This window comes from Erythrolamprus reginae, chromosome Z (assembly GCF_031021105.1).
Source record: "Erythrolamprus reginae isolate rEryReg1 chromosome Z, rEryReg1.hap1, whole genome shotgun sequence".
Lineage (NCBI taxonomy): Eukaryota > Metazoa > Chordata > Lepidosauria > Squamata > Dipsadidae > Erythrolamprus > Erythrolamprus reginae.
The window spans coordinates 100930314-100950085 of NC_091963.1; the positions used below are offsets into that span (position 1 = coordinate 100930314).

Consider the following 19772-nt stretch of genomic DNA (forward strand, 5'->3'; position numbering starts at 1 on the left):
ATGAGCAACAACAACTTCTAGGAGAAAAGGTGGTTGCTCTCATTCTTAGCTGATTCCTTTCTAATTGGCCACTTTGGGAAATGAGCCATGTCCTGATCCAGTGTTCTTTGGATTACACATACCTGTAGTTTGGTTTGCATACAACCATCCATTCATATAGCATAAAAATGCAGGGCTATTCAGATGTCATACTTGTTGTTCTTACATAATATCTTATGGGTGGAGATTTATTTTGTTGGTGGAAGTACCCTATAAAGCCCACATTAAACTATTATTTTCTGCATTCCAGGCTTTCAAAGAAAATGCAGCCCCATGCATTCTTTTTCAGTGATAACAGATTTTAACATGTACTTCAATATTAACAAAAGTACCCTCTACAACCATGTCAACTACTAGTTTTCCCAATGGCTATTTTGTTCTGATAAATTGAGATACTGCTATCTCAAAAGCAGATTGCTGACAAGTTCAACCCCAAAACAATCCCTCTACCCTCGTGGATTGGCAATGAATGAGAAAATAATTTTTATTAACCTTTGACTGTCATTGCTTGAGTAAATCTGTATCTCTTGAGTAAAATACAGGGGAACCCAATAATGGAATGTAAATCTGTACATTCCATTATTGGGTTCCCCTATATTTTATTTACTATTTTCTAATTTAGCATTTCTATCCTTTTGCTTTTCAGAAATATTGGAATGTAACTCCCAGAAATCCTATTAGCATATTGGCTGAAAATTCTGGAAGCTGTAATCCTAACATATTTGCAGGATGTTATATTCAGCTGCTTTATTGCAAGCAGGGTAGCAAATTAAGTTGTTCCATACTCATCACACATATTTTTGACTAGGAAAAAACTGCTTCTGAATGGTGTAGAGGACAAAGTGCTTTGCTTTTATTTCATGGCATCCAAAAATGTGAATTTTTAGACCATATATAAGGGCATCTCCACAGAGCCATAGTCCCAATCTGTTTTTCTTATATGCTGTAAGCGGCAGTGTTGCGGCATTCAGGTCAAAAAAAAAAAGGGAAGCCGAAAACTTTTTATTCTGTGTGTAAAATGCTATAATGGGGAGGTGAGGGAGATTGAGGGAGAGAGTACTGAAGCAATGTAGCAACAGATTTGGCTTGTTAATGCTGATTAGCTCAATTATCCATTTGGAGAAAAGTGGCCTGATCTCAGGTCAAACATTTAATTTCACTATCCCTTACACCTGATTGTTTCTGAGCAATTTTCATTATTACACCAATGGTGCTAACTTGCTGACTGACTCAACAATCAATTTTGCAGAAAAGGTGTTGATTCATTTCTTCTTCTTCAATCTACTGTCAATCAGATTTTTACAATCAGAAAAGGATAATTTACAGCCAATCCTTTCCTCTGCAACCCCCCCCCCCTCTGCCTATTTGCCTGAAAATTAAGTCTCTGAACTGAAAATTTCAAAGCTTCTTGCTTAGTTAGTGAATGTCCATTTTTTAAAGGAACATATTCTAGGAACGTGAACATGGTAGGTCAAGCTATGCAGAAATTTCAACTAAAAGTTGAATCCTTCTCAGAACCTGGGTAATAGCTTTTGAAAGAAGTCAGTAGAGTTGTACAAATCCATACTAGGTATAAAAAACAGGTTGAAAGTTGCATTCCTAATTGTTGCAGTCTAAACTTACTAGCGATATTGTCTCTATTTTACACTCTTACTTTTGGTTTTACAAGATTTTGCTAAGATAGGTAGTCCTCAACTTATGACGAATTTTTATTGTTAAGTGAGAAATATGTTAAGTAAGTTTTGCCCCATTTTATGACTTTTGCTCCCTTTGTTAAATGAATCACTTCAGTTCTTAAAATAACACAAGTTCTTAAATAACCAAGAGAATCTGGTTTTGTCATTGTCAAAATGTGGCAAAAGGTGATCACATGACCGCAGGATACTGCAGCCATCATAAATATAAGTTGGTTCTCAAACATCCAAATGTAAGTCACATGACCATGAGGAAGCTGCAACAAAATGGTCATAAGTCATTTTTGTCAGTGCCGTTGTAACTTCAAATGGTCAATAAATGAACTGTTGTTATGTCAAGGACCACCTACAATTATGAATATGAAAATGAACACCTTAATGGTCCTACAAGTAATTTATAAGCACACATTTCTAAACATTTACAAGTGAAAAAAAATGCTTCTTCAACTCTCTGCTCCTTGCTGACAATGCCCATATCTCCTGATTTTCAAGTAAATCTTTTTTTAAAATCTAGGCATCATCTTCTCTCCAAAGGTATCTTGGTTATTCAAAATAATATTCAAGCAGATCAGTAAATATTTAAATTATTTATTATAATAGAGCAAGTACGATTTATAGCAGGCCCTAAAAAGTTAATACAGTACCCACAACTATGAATTTACACAAAATGCCACACACAAAAAAGCAGGAACTATTCACAGGCACACAATCCCATCTTCAAATAGAGAACTGTCCATTATACATCATTCAGCCACCATCTCCGATACTAGAGAGCTGATCATTCATTTCAGGATACTTAAAATAAACCAAATTTCTTTTTGGTGGCAGGCACATGATTATTTGTAAAGCTTTGAAGCAAACTAATAGGATAAGAGCATATTAGTATTTGATATTTTTAAAAATAAAACAAAACCTGAAAGCTATGAAGTACAAAGTTCAGTCATGGTTCTCAAAGGAGTTTATTTTCTGTGTCTTTAAAATAGCTTGCTAGGGATTTGTCCTGTCACATCTAAACTTAAGTGCACAGAATGCTGTCGAGTTAGAGACAAAAATCCAACACGACCCTGAAAATACCAAATTGGGGTGGGGGTCTCCACCAAATATGGCCAGGCTTTTTCAATCCAGTTTTCTCTACTGTGTCGGGATTACAATTCCCTTGAAACCTCAGCCACCATGATGAAAGCAGAGGACGACTATGAAGTCTCAAGACATCCAGAGAAACCAAAAAGACTGTTTTAGGAACATAGTGGTGTAGTCTGTAACATCAGCACCAGAGATGAAGCACTGCTCTGTAAAATTTGCACAGGGTAACCCCTTTTGGGATCTGGTGGGGGTGGGGACAGGCGGACATTATTCCCTGAGCTGGGTGGTAATGGCATTGGGTGATGTTAGTTCAACTTCATGTAGGCACTCAAGGTTACAAAAGGGCAGTGACTGTTCTTACTAACATCAAATAAGAAAGCAGGGAAAAAAGGGGGCGAGAGCTATATTTTCATGAAGCTGATCAGTAGGCTACAACAGACATGTATTTCTGGAAACATTAAGCAAGATTTAACCTCCATGGGGAACTGCAGGCAACGTAAAGAGCACACACACCTCTCCAAAAAAAATGAACCCACTTCTGTCTCTTCCCTCCAGTCACACCCTCTACCCTTTAACTTAGATAGGAAACCTTAACAAGACAGAATATGGGTGTCCGAATATCGTTCCTGTTTGTTTGACTATTTTATTCCTATTACAGATTTTCAGCAGGAGAGCTGCATTTCATGCCATTTTAATCAAGAGAGGCACAAGAAGTGTTAATAATAACATACAACCCGCCAACAGAAGTCTCAAACATTACCACATTACCAGTCATGAGTACTTCAAAGTGGTCTACATCCCTATTCTGCACATAATACCTCTGCCCCTTGTTAAGTCACCTCCCCTCGATGTCCGTTTGATGTTTAAGACCCCCCCCCCTCCTTCACACACAACCAAGTAGCTAGAATGGTGAAGGGGAAAGGAAGGTGAAGTTAAAAATTGGTTTTTGCCGCGGTAGCAGGAGAAGGGGGTAAAGGGTAGAGAGACTTACCAGAACGTGTTCAAATCGTTCTTCCAATTCCTCAGGATTAGGCATAGGTAATTTGGGGGCCGCAGGCTGTTTGGGGGGTAAAGGCGAAGAAGCAGTCGGTTGGGTTTTAATCTCCTTCGCTGGAGACATTTCCACGCTGCTGGCCGCATTACCCATTCTCAGATTTTTAAGGTGACAAAATAAAATCTGGAAAAAGGATAAGAGTTCAAAATTCCCCCGATTTTCCCCTTTGAAGCAGAAAACAGTTCAGGGCGGGGAGGAGTCTCTTATAAGAAAAATCACACCCATTAAAAAAAAACAGGCGGGAAAAAAGTGGGGGGGGGGATTGTTCCAGAAACTCCCTGCACGTGCTTTAAAAAAAAAAAATCTTCTAAAGCAAGAAGTAACGGTGACGGCTGTCCATGACCTGGCTCTGGCGTTTGGAGTTACTGGAAACAGGAAAAATAACGGCAGTTGGAGACTAGAAGGATTGACGCCCAAAGAAGTGACCGCTGAGCTCCGTTCCTTTGGCTCCCGCTTTTCAGATTGACGGGTTCGATTTCCAGGCAAAGGTAGCAGCGCAACTTTTTTTCAGAAAAAAGAGGCGCATCCTCTGACCCGCTGCAAGCGGCGGAGAGAGACAACGCGTGGCCGCTTTTGAGAAGGCGAGAAGCGACGAGCTTAACTTCCCCCTCGCCTCCACCCCTAAAAGAGGAAGGATCGAAAGCGAGAGCACAGGAAGTCACAATGCAGGTGTTTGGCCTTGGAATATTCGTGCGCCGAAAATAAGCTAGCGGCAACTTTTCTACACTGCTGCGCTGCAGGTCCTCTTCTGCAGAGGTCGCAGGCGAAAGCGTTAAATCTCTCCTTCGGTGGCTTCGTCCGTTGGCACGGAAGGTCCAGTTGGGCTGAAACGCAGAAAGCAGCCGCAGAGGGAGCGCTCGGATTTTGCAAAGACTGGGATGGGTAGATGGGGAAAGCAGGGGGAGAGAACCGAGAGAGGCGACGCGGCTTGCCCATTCCCTCAAGCAGGGGCCTTGGCCTGGAAGGGAGAAGGAGACATTGGGGAGGAAACGGACGAAATAGCAGAGTCACCTGCTAGTGGAATGGGGGTCTCGGGCAGCAATAGCAACCGAGGCAAGAGACGGGAGGAGAGCTCTCTGGGTCTCAAAGCCCGTGGGTTCCCGTTCGGGGAATGTTATTAGCTAATTCTTAATTCATTTCCAAAATAGGACGAGCCTCAGAATTTTTGCCAGGACAGCAAGATTTGAAGGCCAGACTCTTTCTCCAAGTCGTCGCTTCCCAAATGTGATGGACTACAACTCCTATTACCTTCAGCAAAAGCGGTGGGGAGAGGGCGCACAGCGGAGGAAGGCTGCCTCAGAGAGTGAGAAGACAATAATAGAGCCTTAACTGGAACAAGAGGGAATGGGCATTGGGTACCTGAGGTAGAATAAATACCACGTTCAGCTATATCCATTTTAGGATGTAGGTACATGTGTACATATAACATTGGAAAGGGGAGAGAAGAGTGCGAGGAATCACCTGCCAAGGAATGGGGGTGGGTGGGTTAGGTTCCGCAAATCTTTGCCACCTTTTGAAGGGAGGAAATAGACGTCATTTTGACGGTGCGTCGCTGAGAGCACGCACCCTGCGCCCACGCCATCATCCTTTCAAGACACATGCTGCAAAATTGCTGGATAACCTGGCCTCACCGAGCCCTCCGCTAACCCAGCTAATCTCTTCAGCAATGGAGGCAGAAAAGGGTAACGCTAAAGGAATAAAATGTATTACTGTATTTCCATAAACCTACGTCGCTAAAGGACATTAGCATCTTCGAGCTTCTTTCAAAGCAGCCATAGTAGAGGCGCGTTCCACCAAAGTAGGTCCCAAAATTCTCCATCTAGCGGCAGATGGTTACAATGTCTCTCTTCAGCAAACTTTTAATGGGAGCCAGCCGATCTCTTTCTTCACATTTTTACCAAAAACAATCGGTTGTTAAAAGATTCCAGTAGCTTTCTGATAAGAGTAAGCCTTTATTAGCCCACCTATTGATTAGCCCTGCTTAGATTCCTAACGGGAAAGAAGTGGAGGACACTAAAAGTTGCAAAGGCCGAGTTAGTATTCTCGATTTTTATTACAATGTTTACATTTTTACTTCCACCATAACATTCTGCCAAAGCAGATTTTGTTTATGAATAATCAAGATGCAGTAATAAAATCACAACAGCCCAAGGAAGTCAAGCAAAAATGGAGAGACTGTTGACAAGCAAACTTGGCAAGATTCATGCTATTGGTGATTCAGATTTTGCTCCTTTAAATCTGACCAACTGCTATTAAATTAGCTCTTCTCCTTTAGCCTTTTGCTCTGAAAAGCTCAACAGTATGATCATACTCCCATTATTGGTCCAAAGCAGCTGCCACGGAGATTCTAATGTTAAAGACCATATACAGCCATAAAAATCAATAGCCAAACTGCAGAACACTGGTTTACTATTGCTCACAGTAGGTAAGGTTTCTTATTCTTCAATTGTTCTTAATCTCCCCCTTTGAGGAAACTTCCTTCAAAAAATCTGACTACGTAGTATTCCTTTCCAATTCATTCCTGCAGTATAGTTTTCTTATACAGTATTAGAGAATTCTATTCCAACCTTAATCTTATGAGTGCTAAATTGCTTTTACACCCATCTTGTACTGCTGTAGCTTATTATACTTTATTTATTTATTTGTTTATATTTAGAAACATAGAAGTTTGATGGCAGAAAAAGACCTCATGATCCATCTAGTCTGCCCTTATAGTATTTTTGTATTTTATCTTAGGATGGCTATGTTTATCCCAGGCATGTTTAAATTCAGTTACTGTGGATTTACCAACCACGTCTGCTGGAAGTTTGTTCAAAGCATCTACTACTCTTTCAGTAAAATAATATTTTCTCATGTTGCTTTTGATCTTTCCCCCAACTAACTTCAGATTGTGTCCCCTTGTTCTTGTGTTCACTTTCCTATTAAAAACACTTCCCTCCTAAACCTTATTTAATCCTTTGACATATTTAAATGTTTCGATCATGTCCCCCCTTTTCCTTTTATTTATTTATTTTGTCCAATACACAATGAGGGTTTTATTGGGTGTATGTATGTATATATATATATATATATATATATATATATATATATATATATATATATATATATAGTGCAGAGCTGAAGGGATTGGATACTGTAGCCTAGAGGATAATTCTCTGCCTTACAAGGCAAAGGTTGCAGGTTCAAGTCCCAGTGGGTATGGCTAGCTGATGAGGCCAAAATAAGGCCGAAATAGATCTATCCTAGTCTCCCTTAATTTTCAAATTCAGCAAAAAAACATGTGACATATATATATATTTGTTTTCGTAGATTTTCACGGGTACAGGTATGACGGTCTTGGTATATCCGGGTTTCTTCCCGTGTAGGATTTGGAAATTTCTGGCGATGTTTCGACGAGGTCTCACTCGTCATCTTCAGGCTGGTGTTTCTGTCCTTGTTCTAAGGTGAACACTGCGAGACCTGAGCTGCCTTCCTTCTATAAATTTCCAAATCCTACACGGGAAGAAACCCGAATATACTAAGACCGTCGTGTGTGTGTGTGTGTGTGTGTGTATATATATATATATATATATATATATATATATATATATATATACACACACACACACACACACACACACACACACACAGTAAAATACATGATGATTATAGAGGAGATACTCATAGTAAAATATATCTAAGAAATAATAGAAAAGAAGATATAGTAATAGAATATATCAATGAAAGAATAGAAGAACAGATATAGGAATAGAAGAAAGGTATAGGAGATATAGGAGAGCAATAGGATAGGGGACGAAAGGCACTCTAGTGCACTTGTACTCACCCCATACTGACCTCTTAGGAATCTGGATAGGTCAACCGTAGATAATATATGGGTAAATTTTGGTGGGTTTGGGGATGACACTATGGAGTCCGGTAATGAGTTCCACGCTTCGACAACTCGGTTACTGAAGTCATATTTTTTACAGTCAAATTTGGAGCAGTTAATATTAAGTTTAAATCTGTTGTGTGCTCTTGTGTTGTTGTGGTTGAAGCTGAAGTAGTCGCCGACAGTCAGGACGTTGCAGCATATGATCTTGTGGCAATACTTAGATTTTGTTTAAGGCGTCTTAGTTCTAAGCTTTCTAGGCCCAGGATTGAAAGTCTAGTCTCGTGGGGTATTCTATTTAGAGTGGAGGAGTGAAGGGCTACTCTGGTGAAGTATCTTTGGACTTTTTCAAGGGTGTTAATGTCTGAGATGCGATATGGGTTCCAAACAGATGAGCTGTATTCGAGGATAGAAAATTCAGTTGTTCCATACTCATCACACATATTTTTGACTAGGAAAAACCTGCTTTTGAATGGTGTAGACTAGAGGACAAAGTGCTTTGTTTTTATTTCATGGCATCCAAAAATGTGAATTGTTAGACCATATAAAACACTTATATGCTGTAAGCGGCAGTGTTGTGGCATTCAGGTCAAAACAAAAAGGAAGTCGAAAACTTTTTATTCTGTTTAAAATGCTATAATGGGGAGGTGAGGGAGATTGAGGGAGAGAGTACTGAAGCAATGTAGCAACAGATTTGGCTTGTTAATGCTGATTAGCTCAATTATCCATTTGGAGAAAAGTGGCCTGATCTCAGGTCAAAAATTTAATTTCACTATCCCTTACACCTGATGATTTCTGAGCAATTGTCATTATTACACCAATGGTGCTAACTTGCTGACTGGCTCAACAATCAGTTTTGCAGAAAAAGTGTTTAATCATTTCTTCTTCAATCTTCTGTCAATCAGATTTTTACAATCAAAAGGATAATTTACAGCCAATCCTTTCCTCTGCAACCCCCCCCCACCTCTGCCTATTTGCCTGAAAATTGAGTCTCTGAACTGAAAATTTCAAAGCTGCTTGCTTAGTGAATGTCCATTTTTTAAAGGAACATATTCTAGGAACGTGAACATGGTAGGTAAAGCTATGCAGAAATTTCAACTAAAAGTTGAATCCTTCTCAGAACCTGGGTAATAGCTTCTGAAAGAAGTCGGTAGAGTTGTACAAATCCACACTAGGTATAAAAAACAGGTTGAAAGTTGCATTCCTAATTGTAGCAGTCTAAACTTACTAGCGATATTGTCTCTATTTTACACTCTTACTTTTGGTTTTACAAGATTTTGCTAAGGTAGGTAGTCCTCAACTTATGACAAATTTTTATTGTTAAGTGAGAAATATGTTAAGTAAGTTTTGCCCCATTTTATGACTTTTGCCCCCTTTGTTAAATGAATCACTTCAGTTCTTAAAATAACACAAGTTCTTAAATAACCAAGAGAATCTGGTTTTGTCATTGTCAAAATGTGGCAAAAGGTGATCACATGACCCCAGGATACTGCAGCCATCATAAATATAAGTTGGTTCTCAAACATCCAAATGTAAATCACATGACCATGAGGAAGCTGCAACAAAATGTGAAAAATGGTCATAAGTCATTTTTGTCAGTGCAGTTGTAACTTCAAATGGTCAATAAATGAACTGTTGTTATGTCAAGGACCACCTACAATTATGAATATGAAAATGAACACCTTAATGGTCCTACAAGAATTATTAAAATAATGAAGAATAATCTGTTTTTAGTAATTTATAAGCACATATTTCTAAACATTTACAAGTGAAAAAAATGCTCCTTCAACTCTCTGCTCCTTGCTGACAATGCCCATATCTCCTGGTTTTCAAGTAAATTTTTTTTTTTAATCTAGGCATCATCTTCTCTCCAAAGGTATCTTGGTTATTCAAAATAATATTCAAGCAGATCAGTAAATATTTAAATTATTTATTATAATAGAGCAAGTACGATTTATAGCAGGCCCTAAAAAGTTAATACCCACAACTATGAATTTACACAAAATGCCACACACAAAAAAGCAGGAACTATTCACAAGCACACAATCCCATCTTCAAATAGAGAACTGTCCATTATACATCATTCAGCCACCATCTTCGATACTAGAGAACCGATCATTCATTTCAGGGTACTTAAAATAAACCAAATTTCTTTTTGGTGGCAGGCACATGATTATTTGTAAAGCTTTGAAGCAAACTAATAGGATAAGAGCATATTAGTATTTGATATTTTTAAAAATAAAACAAAACCTGAAAGCTATGAAGTACAAAGTTCAGTCATGGTTCTCAAAAGAGTTTATTTTCTGTGTCTTGCCAGAGATTTGTCTTGTCACATCTAAACTTAAGTGCACAGAATGCTGTCGCCTTAGAGACAAAAATCCAATACGACCCTGAAAATACCAAATTGGGGTGCGGTTGGGGGTCTCCACCAAATATGGCCAGGCTTTTTCAATTCAGTTTTCTCTACTGTGTCGGGATTACAATTCCCTTGAAACCTCAGCCACCATGATGAAAGCAGAGGACGACTATGAAGTCTCAAGACATCCAGAGAAACCAAAAAGACTGCTTTAGGAACATAGCTGTGTACAGGGCCGCTGCTAGGCCAGTATTACTGCTACTGGCGTCAGGGCCCCGGCCAAATTGAAAAATGGGGGGGGGCGTTGTGGCCCGCCACTGTGTGCCAGCCCCCTGGCGCCCGCAGCAGTCATTGTGCCCAGCACCGTTCCCTGTAGGCTGCGCACGCCTGCACCAGTGCACCCCAAAACGCCCCCCACGCCCCCTTTTCCAAGGGCGCACACGGAGCCACGGCCGCCCCCACCCCCGTGCCTCTAGCCCCCTCGCGACCCTGGCTACTCACCGCTGCCCCCGCCCGCCCGATCCGCCTCTCTTTCTCCTCCACTTCCCACCTTGGAGCGCGGCTCCTCCAGCAGCGGGAATGCCCAACCCGCCGCTCTCGCAGTCCCTTCGCCGAGAGCGCTTTTGTCCCGGGCTTTCAGCGAGGGGGCTGCAGGAGAGGCGGGGCAGGCCTTCTCACAGCGGGGGCCGGCGAAGGTGATTTTCAATGTCAGGCACGCGGGCCAGTGCGCACTCTCCCCATCCCCCTGCCAGCCCGCCCGGAACATTCAAAGTAAGAAAAACCTTTGCCGGCTCTCTTTCTCATTCTCGCCAGCAAAGGTTTTTCTTACTTTGATTGTTCCGGGCGGGCTGGCAGGGGGATGGGGAGAGCGTGCGCCGGCCCGCACGCCCGACATTGAAAATCACTTTCGCCAGCCTCCGGAGAACGAGAGAGAGTGAGAGCGACAGAGCAAGATAGAGAGAAAGTGAGAAAGAGAGAGAGAGAGAAAGAGATGGGGAGAGAAAGAGATAGCAAGCGAGAGAGAACGAGAGAGAAAGTGAGAGAAAGAAAACAAGAGAGTGAGAGAGAAAGCAAGAGAAGAAAACAAGAGACGGAAAGTGAGAAACAGAGAGATAGAGAAAGAGGAGGAGAGATAGAGAAAGGGGGGAGAGATAGAGAAAGAGGGGGAGAGATAGAGAAAGAGAGATAAAGAAAGATGAGAGTGGAAGGAAGAGAGTGAGAGAGGAAGAAAGAAAGAGAGAGAAAGAGAGAGAAAGAAAGAGAAAGCAAGCAAGAAAGAGGAGAAAGGGAGGAAGAGAGTGAGAGAGAGGAAGAAAGCAAGAGAGAGAAAGAAAGAAAGAGATGAGAGGAAGGAAGAGAGTGAGAGAGGAAGAAAGCAAGATAGAGAAAGAGAAAGAAAGAAAAAGAAAGGGAGAGAGATGAGAGAGGAAGGAAGAGAGTGAGAGAGAGGAAGAAAGAGAGAAAGAGAAGAGTGGAAGGAAGAGAGAGAAAAATGATAGAAAAAAGGGGAGAAAAAAATAAATGAGAAAATGATTGAGGCAGAGAATGACAGGAAAGAGAGAGAAGTGACTCTTGATTTAAAGCATATGGTAAAAGCACTTAAATAATAACAGGGAAAAAAACCCAGCCCTCACCTGTTTTTATTAATAGTTTTGCTGGTTGTTTTAGTTTTAATAGTAATGGATTTTGGTTTTTTAAAATTATTAATTTCTTTTAATAAAAAAGAAGGGATTTATTTATTTATTTATTTATTTATTTATTTATTTATTTATTTATTTATTTATTTATTTATTTATTTATTTATTTATTTATTTATTTATTTATTTATTTATTTATTTATTTATTTGCCGCCCAGTCCCAAGTTTTTCCTTATTTCCAGATTGCATTTCTTCTTGGTGAGGTTCCGCCCATTGCTTCTTGTACCACCTTCAGGTGGCATGGAGAATAAATAGATGCCATCTTCTCTGTGGCAGCCCTTTAAGGATTGGGAAACTACTGTTATATTCCCCCTCAGTTTTCTATTTGTTGAGCTAAACATACTCATTCTCTTAGCCATTGTTCATAGGATTTAGCCTCTAGGCCAGGGGTGTCAAACTCAATTTCATTGAGGGCCACATCAGGGCTGTGTTTGACCTCAGAGGGCCAGGGGAGGGCTTGCCCAGGGTGTGTGGCCATGGTGGGCATGACACAGGATTTGGGGGGCTGTAGTTTTAAAATGGTGGGGGGGGGCAGACACTTAGGCTGTATGGGGCCCCAAAATTCCTGATGGCGGCCCTGGCTGTGTAGTCTGTAACATCAGCACCAGAGATGAAGCACTGCTCTGTAAAATTTGCACAGGGTAACCCCTTTTGGGATCTGGTGGGGGTGGGGACAGGCGGACATTATTCCCTGAGCTGGGTGGTAATGGCATTGGGTGATGTTAGTTCAACTTCATTTAGGCACTCAAGGTTACAAAAGGGCAGTGACTGTTCTTACTAACATCAAATAAGAAAGCAGGGAAAAAAGGGGGCGAGAGCTATATTTTCATGAAGCTGATCAGTAGGCTACAACAGACATGTATTTCTGGAAACATTAAGCAAGATTTAACCTCCATGGGGAACTGCAGGCAACGTAAAGAGCACACACACCTCTCCCAAAAAAATGAACCCACTTCTGTCTCTTCCCTTCAGTCACACCCTCTACCCTTTAACTTAGATAGGAAACCTTAACAAGACAGAATATGGGTCTCCGAATATCGTTCCTGTTTGTTTGACTATTTTATTCCTATTACAGATTTTTTTAGAATAGAATAGAACAGAATTTTTATTGGCCAAGTGTGATTGGACACACAAGGAATTTGTCTTGGTGCATATGCTCTCAACGTACATAAAATAAAATATACATTTGTCAAGAATCATGTGATACAACACTTAATGATTGTCATAGGGGTCAAATAAGCAATGAAGAAGCAATATTAATAAAAATCTTAGGATATACGCAACAAGTTACAGTCATACAGTCAACATGGGAGGAAATGGGTGACAGTCATACAGTCAACATGGGAGGAAATGGGTGATAGGAATTTTCAGCAGGAGAGCTGCATTTCATGCCATTTTAATCAAGAGAGGCACAAGAAGTGTTAATAATAACATATAACCCACCAACAGAAGTCTCAAACATTACTACATTACCAGTCATGAGTACTTCAAAGTGGTCTACATCCCTATTCTGCACATAATACCTCTGCCCCTTGTTAAGTCACCTCCCCTCGATGTCCGTTTGATGTTTAAGACCCCCCCCTCCTTCACACACATCCAAGTAGCTAGAATGATGAAGGGGAAACGAAGGTGAAGTTAAAAATTGGTTTTTGCCGCGGTAGCAGGAGAAGGGGGTAAAGGGTAGAGAGACTTACCAGAACGTGTCCAAATTGTTCTTCCAATTCCTCAGGATTAGGCATAGGTAATTTGGCGGCCGCATGCAGTTTGTGGGGTAAAAGCAAAGAAGCAGTCGCTTGGGTTTTAATCTCCTTCGCTGGAGACATTTCCATGCTGCTGGCGGCGTTACCCATTCTCAGATTTTTAAGGTGACAAAATAAAATCTGGAAAAAGGATAAGAGTTGAAAATTCCCCCGATTTTCCCCTTTGAAGCAGAAAACAGTTCAGGGGTGGGGGAGTCTCTTATAAGAAAAATCACACCCATTTAAAAAAAGGTGGGGTGGGATTGCTCCAGAAACTCCCTACACGTGCTTTAAAAAAAATCTTCTAAAGCAAGAAGTAACGGTGACGGCTGTCTAGGACTTGGCTCTGGCGTTTGGAGTTACTGGAAACAGGAGAAATAACGGCCGTTGGAGACTAGAAGGATCGACGACCAACGAATTGACCGCTGATTTCCGTTCCTTTGGCTCGCACTTTTCAGATTGACCGGTTCGATTTCCAGGCAAAGGAGCAACGCAACTTTTTTTCAGAAAAAGGAGGCGCATCCTCTGACCCGCTGCAAGCGGCGGAGAGAGACAACGCGTGGCCGCTTTTATTACAATGTTTACATTTTTACTTCCACCATAACATTCTGCCAAAGCAGATTTTGTTTATAAATAATCAAGATGCAGTAATAAAATCACAACCGCCCAAGGAAGTCAAGCAAAAATGGAGAGACTATTGACAAGCAAACTTGGCAAGATTCATGCTATTGGTGATTCAGATTTTGCTCCTTTAAATCTGACCAACTGCTATTAAATTAGCTCTTCTACTTTAGCCTTTTGCTCTGAAAAGCTCAACAGTATGATCATACTCCCATTATTGGTCCAAAGCAGCTGCCACGGAGATTCTAATGTTAAAGACCATATACAGCCATAAAAATCAATAGCCAAACTGCAGTACACTGGTTTACTATTGCTCACAGTAGGTAAGGTTTCTTATTCTTCAATTGTTCTTAATCTCCCCCTTTGAGGAAACTTCCTTCAAAAAATCTGACTAGTATTCCTTTCCAATTCATTCCTGCAGTATAGTTTTCTTATACAGTATTAGAGAATTCTATTCCAACCTTAATCTTATGAGTGCTAAATTGCTTTTACACCCATCTTGTACTGCTGTAGCTTATTATACTTTATTTATTTATTTGTTTATATTTCGAAACATAGAAACATAGAAGATTGACGGCAGAAAAAGACCTCATGATCCATCTAGTCTGCCCTTATAGTATTTTTGTATTTTATCTTAGGATGGCTATGTTTATCCCAGGCATGTTTAAATTCAGTTACTGTGGATTTACCAACCACGTCTGCTGGAAGTTTGTTCCAAGCATCTACTACTCTTTCAGTAAAATACTTTCTCATGTTGCTTTTGATCTTTCCCCCAACTAACTTCATATTGTGTCCCCTTGTTCTTGTGTTCACTTTCCTATTAAAAACACTTCCCTCCTGAACCTTATTTAACCCTTTGACATATTTAAATGTTTCGATCATGTCCCCCCTTTTCCTTTCCTTTCTGTATTTATTTTGTCCAATACACAATGAGGGTTTTAGTGAGTACATATGTATATACACATAGTAAAATACATGATGAAGGTTATAGAGGAGATACTCATAGTAAAATATATCTAAGAAAGAATAGAAAAGAAGATATAGTAATAGAATATATCAATGAAAAAATAGAAGAGGAGATATAGGAATAGAAAAAAGGTATAGGAGATATAGGAGAGCAATAGGACGGGACGGAAGGCACTCTTGTCTAGTGCACTTGTACTCATCCCTTACTGACCTCTTAGGAATCTGGATAGCTCAACCGTAGATAATCTAAGGGTAAAGTGTTAGGGGTTTGGGGATGACACTATGGAGTCCGGTAATGAGTTCCACGCTTCGACAACTCGGTTAGTGAAGTCATATTTTTTACAGTCAAGTTTGGAGCAGTTAATATTAAGTTTAAATCTGTTGTGTGCTCTTGTGTTGTTGTGGTTGATGCTGAAGTAGTCGCTGACAGGCAGGACGTTGCACCATATGATCTTGTGGCAATACTTAGATCTTGTTTAAGGCGTCCTAGTTCTAAGCTTTCTAGGCCCAGGATTGAAAGTCTAGTCTCGTAGGGTATTCTATTAAGAGTGGAGGAGTGAAGGGCTCTTCTGGTGAACTATCTTTGGACATTTTCAAGGGTGTTAATGTCTGAGATGCGATATGGGTTCCAAACAGATGAGCTGTATTCGAGGATCGGTCTGGCAAAAGTTTTGTAAGCTCTGGTAAGTAGTGTGAGATTGCCAGAGCAGAAGCTACGTAGGATTAGATTTACAACTCTTGAAGCCTTCTTGGCTGTTGTTGTAGAGGGCTTTGGCACTTAAATCTTTTGTTATTAGGATACTGAGGTCTTTAACCGAGTGGGGATTATCTGTGATAATTTGATTTTTCAGTTCGTATTTGGAGTTCAGATTCTTCTTCCCAATGTGTAGGACAGAGCATCTGCTAGTTGAGATTTGGAGTTGCCATGTTAGACCACTCAGAAACAGAGTTCAGGTCTTTTTGGAGAGTAGTTGTGTTATCGGTGGTGTTGAAGAGTTTTACATTGTCGGCAAAGAGGATACAGTTGCTTGTGATGTAATCGCAAATGTCATTGATGTAGAGAATGAAGAGCGTTGGTCCCAGTACACTACCTTGGGGAACACCGCTTTTAACTGGGACGGGGGTGGATATGGTGCTTCCTATTTTGGCCACTTGTTGTCTGTTTGACAGGAATGCTGTAATCCAGCTATGGAGGGATCCTGAGATGCCATAGGATTTGAGTTTTAGTAGTTTGTCGTGGACCACAGAATCAAAGGCTTTGCAGAAGTCGATATAAATTGCATCTATAGATTTCCCTTGATCTAAATGAGTTGTCCATATATTTTTGCAGCGGAGGAGCTGCAGATTGCAGGATAGTTTTTTTTCTGAAACCAAATTGTTTGTTAGAGAGCAAATTATTAGTTTCTAGATGGAGAGTAATTGATTTGTTTATAATTGATTCCATGACTTTGCATGGGATGCAGCATAGTGAAATTGGTCTGTAGTTATTGACAAGAGAGGGGTCTCCTTTTTTGAAGATGGGGATGACCATTACTGTACTTTCGATACACCACAAAAGGTTTTGTAATGGCAAGAATCACATGGCAGAAAATAGGAAAATAACTTTTTTTTCAGTTTCAGGAAGCCACTGTTAACAAAATTGCTAGACGAGTTTCCAGTTATAAAATAACTATTTGTGTTTATTTTAATATATGTAGTAAGTTTTATTATTTCACTTATCTCTGTTTCATCCAAATGCTTGTGAACCCTTTAGGACAATGACTTTTATCTCTTAATTTTATAAAGTACATATGTGTATATGTTTTTGTAAAAATTCACTTTTGAAAAAATATGTATTTCAGTAGCTACACTGTTCAAAATTTCAGCAAGTCTTTTCAATCTTCTTTTTTTTTTTGTCAATACTTCCTAGGGCTAGGAAAGATCCATGTAAAAGAACTCCAGGAAGTTCAGGGCAATTAAAATATGTTTCTCCATGAATCCTATCCAATTATCAGTACATGCAAAGCGAAACGTATTCAACATGGATTACTAAGACAAAGCAGTGTTCTCCAGAACCACCAATAAGAAATGTTTATTTCCAGGTTTCTTCACAGAATTGCCCATGGAGATTTCTAAACACTGCTAACATTTAAAACAAGCAAGCTATAACAAAATCTTTATAATATGGAATTGACATAGATTCCAATAGTAGCAGGATTTATTTTTTTTTTGCTTTCACGGAAATGGGTTATATTCACTAAGATTCGTTTCATGTTTGTTCTAATCTTGATAAACTAGAAGTCCCAATAATTCATCTTTCCTCACAAGATATATGGGAGCCAGTTTGATCCAGATGTGGATACTATCAGTGTAACAACCGGTTCACTAAATGTGCGCATGCACAATGTAGGGAATACTGACGCTCTGTATTGTTGCCAGCAAGGGAAACAGGTGAGGTACATCAATCCACTTTAGGCTTCAGAAATGGAAACACAGGGGTAGGTGGGCGGTAGCCACTTCAAAATCGGAGCTAAGTGGTTCGCTCACAGCTATAAGTCGGAGCTACCGGTTCCCCTGAACTGGTCTGACCACTGTTTTGATCGTGGTTAAAGCACCAGACTAGAAAGAGGGAGACTTGAATTCTGGTCCGGCTTAACCATGAAAACCACCATGACATAGGCCCAGCTGTTTTAGTTAAAATAGGAGGAAGGTGTGTTGGATATGTTCAGCACCTTGAGTTATTCATAAATATAATCAAATGGTATATACATATCTTCAGATATTGCAACCAATAATACACAGCTGACCCCCATAAAGGCTGTAAATAAGCTTGCTTAAATTGCATAAATTATGATACTGAATTATGTTCTACATTATTTTTTCTGCAGTTTTAACAAAATGGTTTGGAGCCTTAACCACTGGATCAAGAGTTTTAAATTGAATGTCCAAATAATGTGATTACCTTAGATAGATTGCAGTTTTTAGGTTTTATAACAATTTTTGCCTCTTCAAATAAGAATTTTCCTGGAAACGGCACCCCTACAAAACATGTAGGCATAATATCCAAAACTCTTGTTTTTCCTTTCACACAAAAGGATGAACTATTCAAAGCCACTTTCATCAAATCAAGGAAAACATTGCCTCCCTTCTTTATGGGTTCTTCTATTATATGTCGTGTATACCTAAGCGGAGCTTTCAAATATCCAACAGTACATATCCCTTACCAAGCAAAAGGTAGACCTGACAAAGCTATGTTACCGCATAAAAACATAAGTATGGATAGGGCTTTAATGTCTCTGTTCGGTAAAATCAATCCTTCCTCTAAGATTCTAAATCTCTTATAAAAGGGTGTATAGTTCCCATATTTCTCATAACATTGTTTATGTATTGTTTCCATTCTATTGGACAAATCTCTATAATGAACAACCACATCATAAGTATGGATATTTACTGAGTGGTATTCCCTCATTAACGGAAGAACTTACACAAATCTCATCTTCCAAATCCGATTCAATTAGTGTCAGGAATGTATCTATTTGGAAAAACCCTTGCTCAAGTTCGGTATGGAAACACAACTGCTGCCATGTTATCAGATAACTCAGGTTTTTCCAAAGGGATACATTGCTGACAGGAGGTTCTTTTCACGGTCACTCATGCTCTTATCACTTCACGGTTAGATTATTTTAATACGCTCTACATGGCGTTACCCCTGAAGAGCGTTTGGAGACTATAGTTGGTCCAGAATGCAGCCGCGTCACCTGTTGTAGGTGCACCTAGGTTACAGCACTGTTATAGCAATTCTCCGCAGACTGCACTGGCTACCAATAAGTGTCTGGACACAATGTGTTGGTCATTACCTTTAAAGCCTTACATGGCTTAGGGCCAGACCATCTTCGAAACCCCTTCTACCTCATAGCTCCCAGCGACTGATAAGGGCTCACAGAGTTGGTCCCGCCAGCTAAACAGTGTTGGCTGGTGGGTCTGCGGGGGAGGGCCTTCTCTGTGGCTGCTCCGACTCGGGAACCAACTGCTTCCTGAGATCCAGACTGTGCCCACTCTACTGGCCTGCCGGAAAGCTGTAAAGACCTGGCTTTTCTGGTAAGCCTGGGGCCATTAGTCTGATTGTGTACCATCAAGATCCAGCCATAAATGGTATGTATGTATGCATGTATGTTGGATTTTAATATTATTTGTATGTTTTAATTTTGGTTGTAAGCAGCTTAGAGTCCCTATGGAGATGGGCGACATACAAATTGAATGATTGAATGAATGAATGAATGAATGAATGAAGGTAGGAAGGAAGGAAGGAAAGATGGATTTAAATCTGGGGAAAGGACTCATTAAAATTATTATTTATGAAAAGAGGCAATATAGGAAAATGGAATTAGGAAAAAGCCAACATTAAATTCCACCTCTTTCTATATATATATGTATATATACAGTATATTAAGACAGCAAGTACAGGCTATGATGCTATAGAAAAAAATTACAATTATAAATAAATATATGCAAATATTTAATAAATATTTGCATTTATTTATTTATTTGATTGATTGATTTCTATGCCGCCCTTCTCGAGGCAACTCAGGGTGGCGTACAACATTAAATATAACAATATATAAGAAATCTAAATACCGTAACTATATAAAATTATGAAAATTTACTAAAAAACATTT

General features: G+C 39.9%; 1 protein-coding gene across 6 annotated transcripts in view; it reads right to left on the bottom strand.

Annotated features, from left to right (window-relative positions):
• FMNL1 (formin like 1) overlaps positions 1-13712 on the bottom strand; it is a 122213-nt gene extending 108501 nt beyond the window's left edge. For 2 of the 6 annotated variants that reach the window (XM_070766948.1, XM_070766950.1), the window contains exon 1: positions 3808-4060. In XM_070766948.1, the coding sequence (XP_070623049.1) occupies positions 3808-3963 (156 nt within the window). In that variant the 5' untranslated portion in view covers positions 3964-4060. Of the gene's footprint in view, positions 1-3807; positions 4623-13485 lie in introns of those variants that run through there. The other 4 variants (XM_070766949.1, XM_070766951.1, XM_070766952.1 and 1 more) reach the window with 4 other exon arrangements.
• Positions 13713-19772: the final 6060 nt, after the last annotated feature.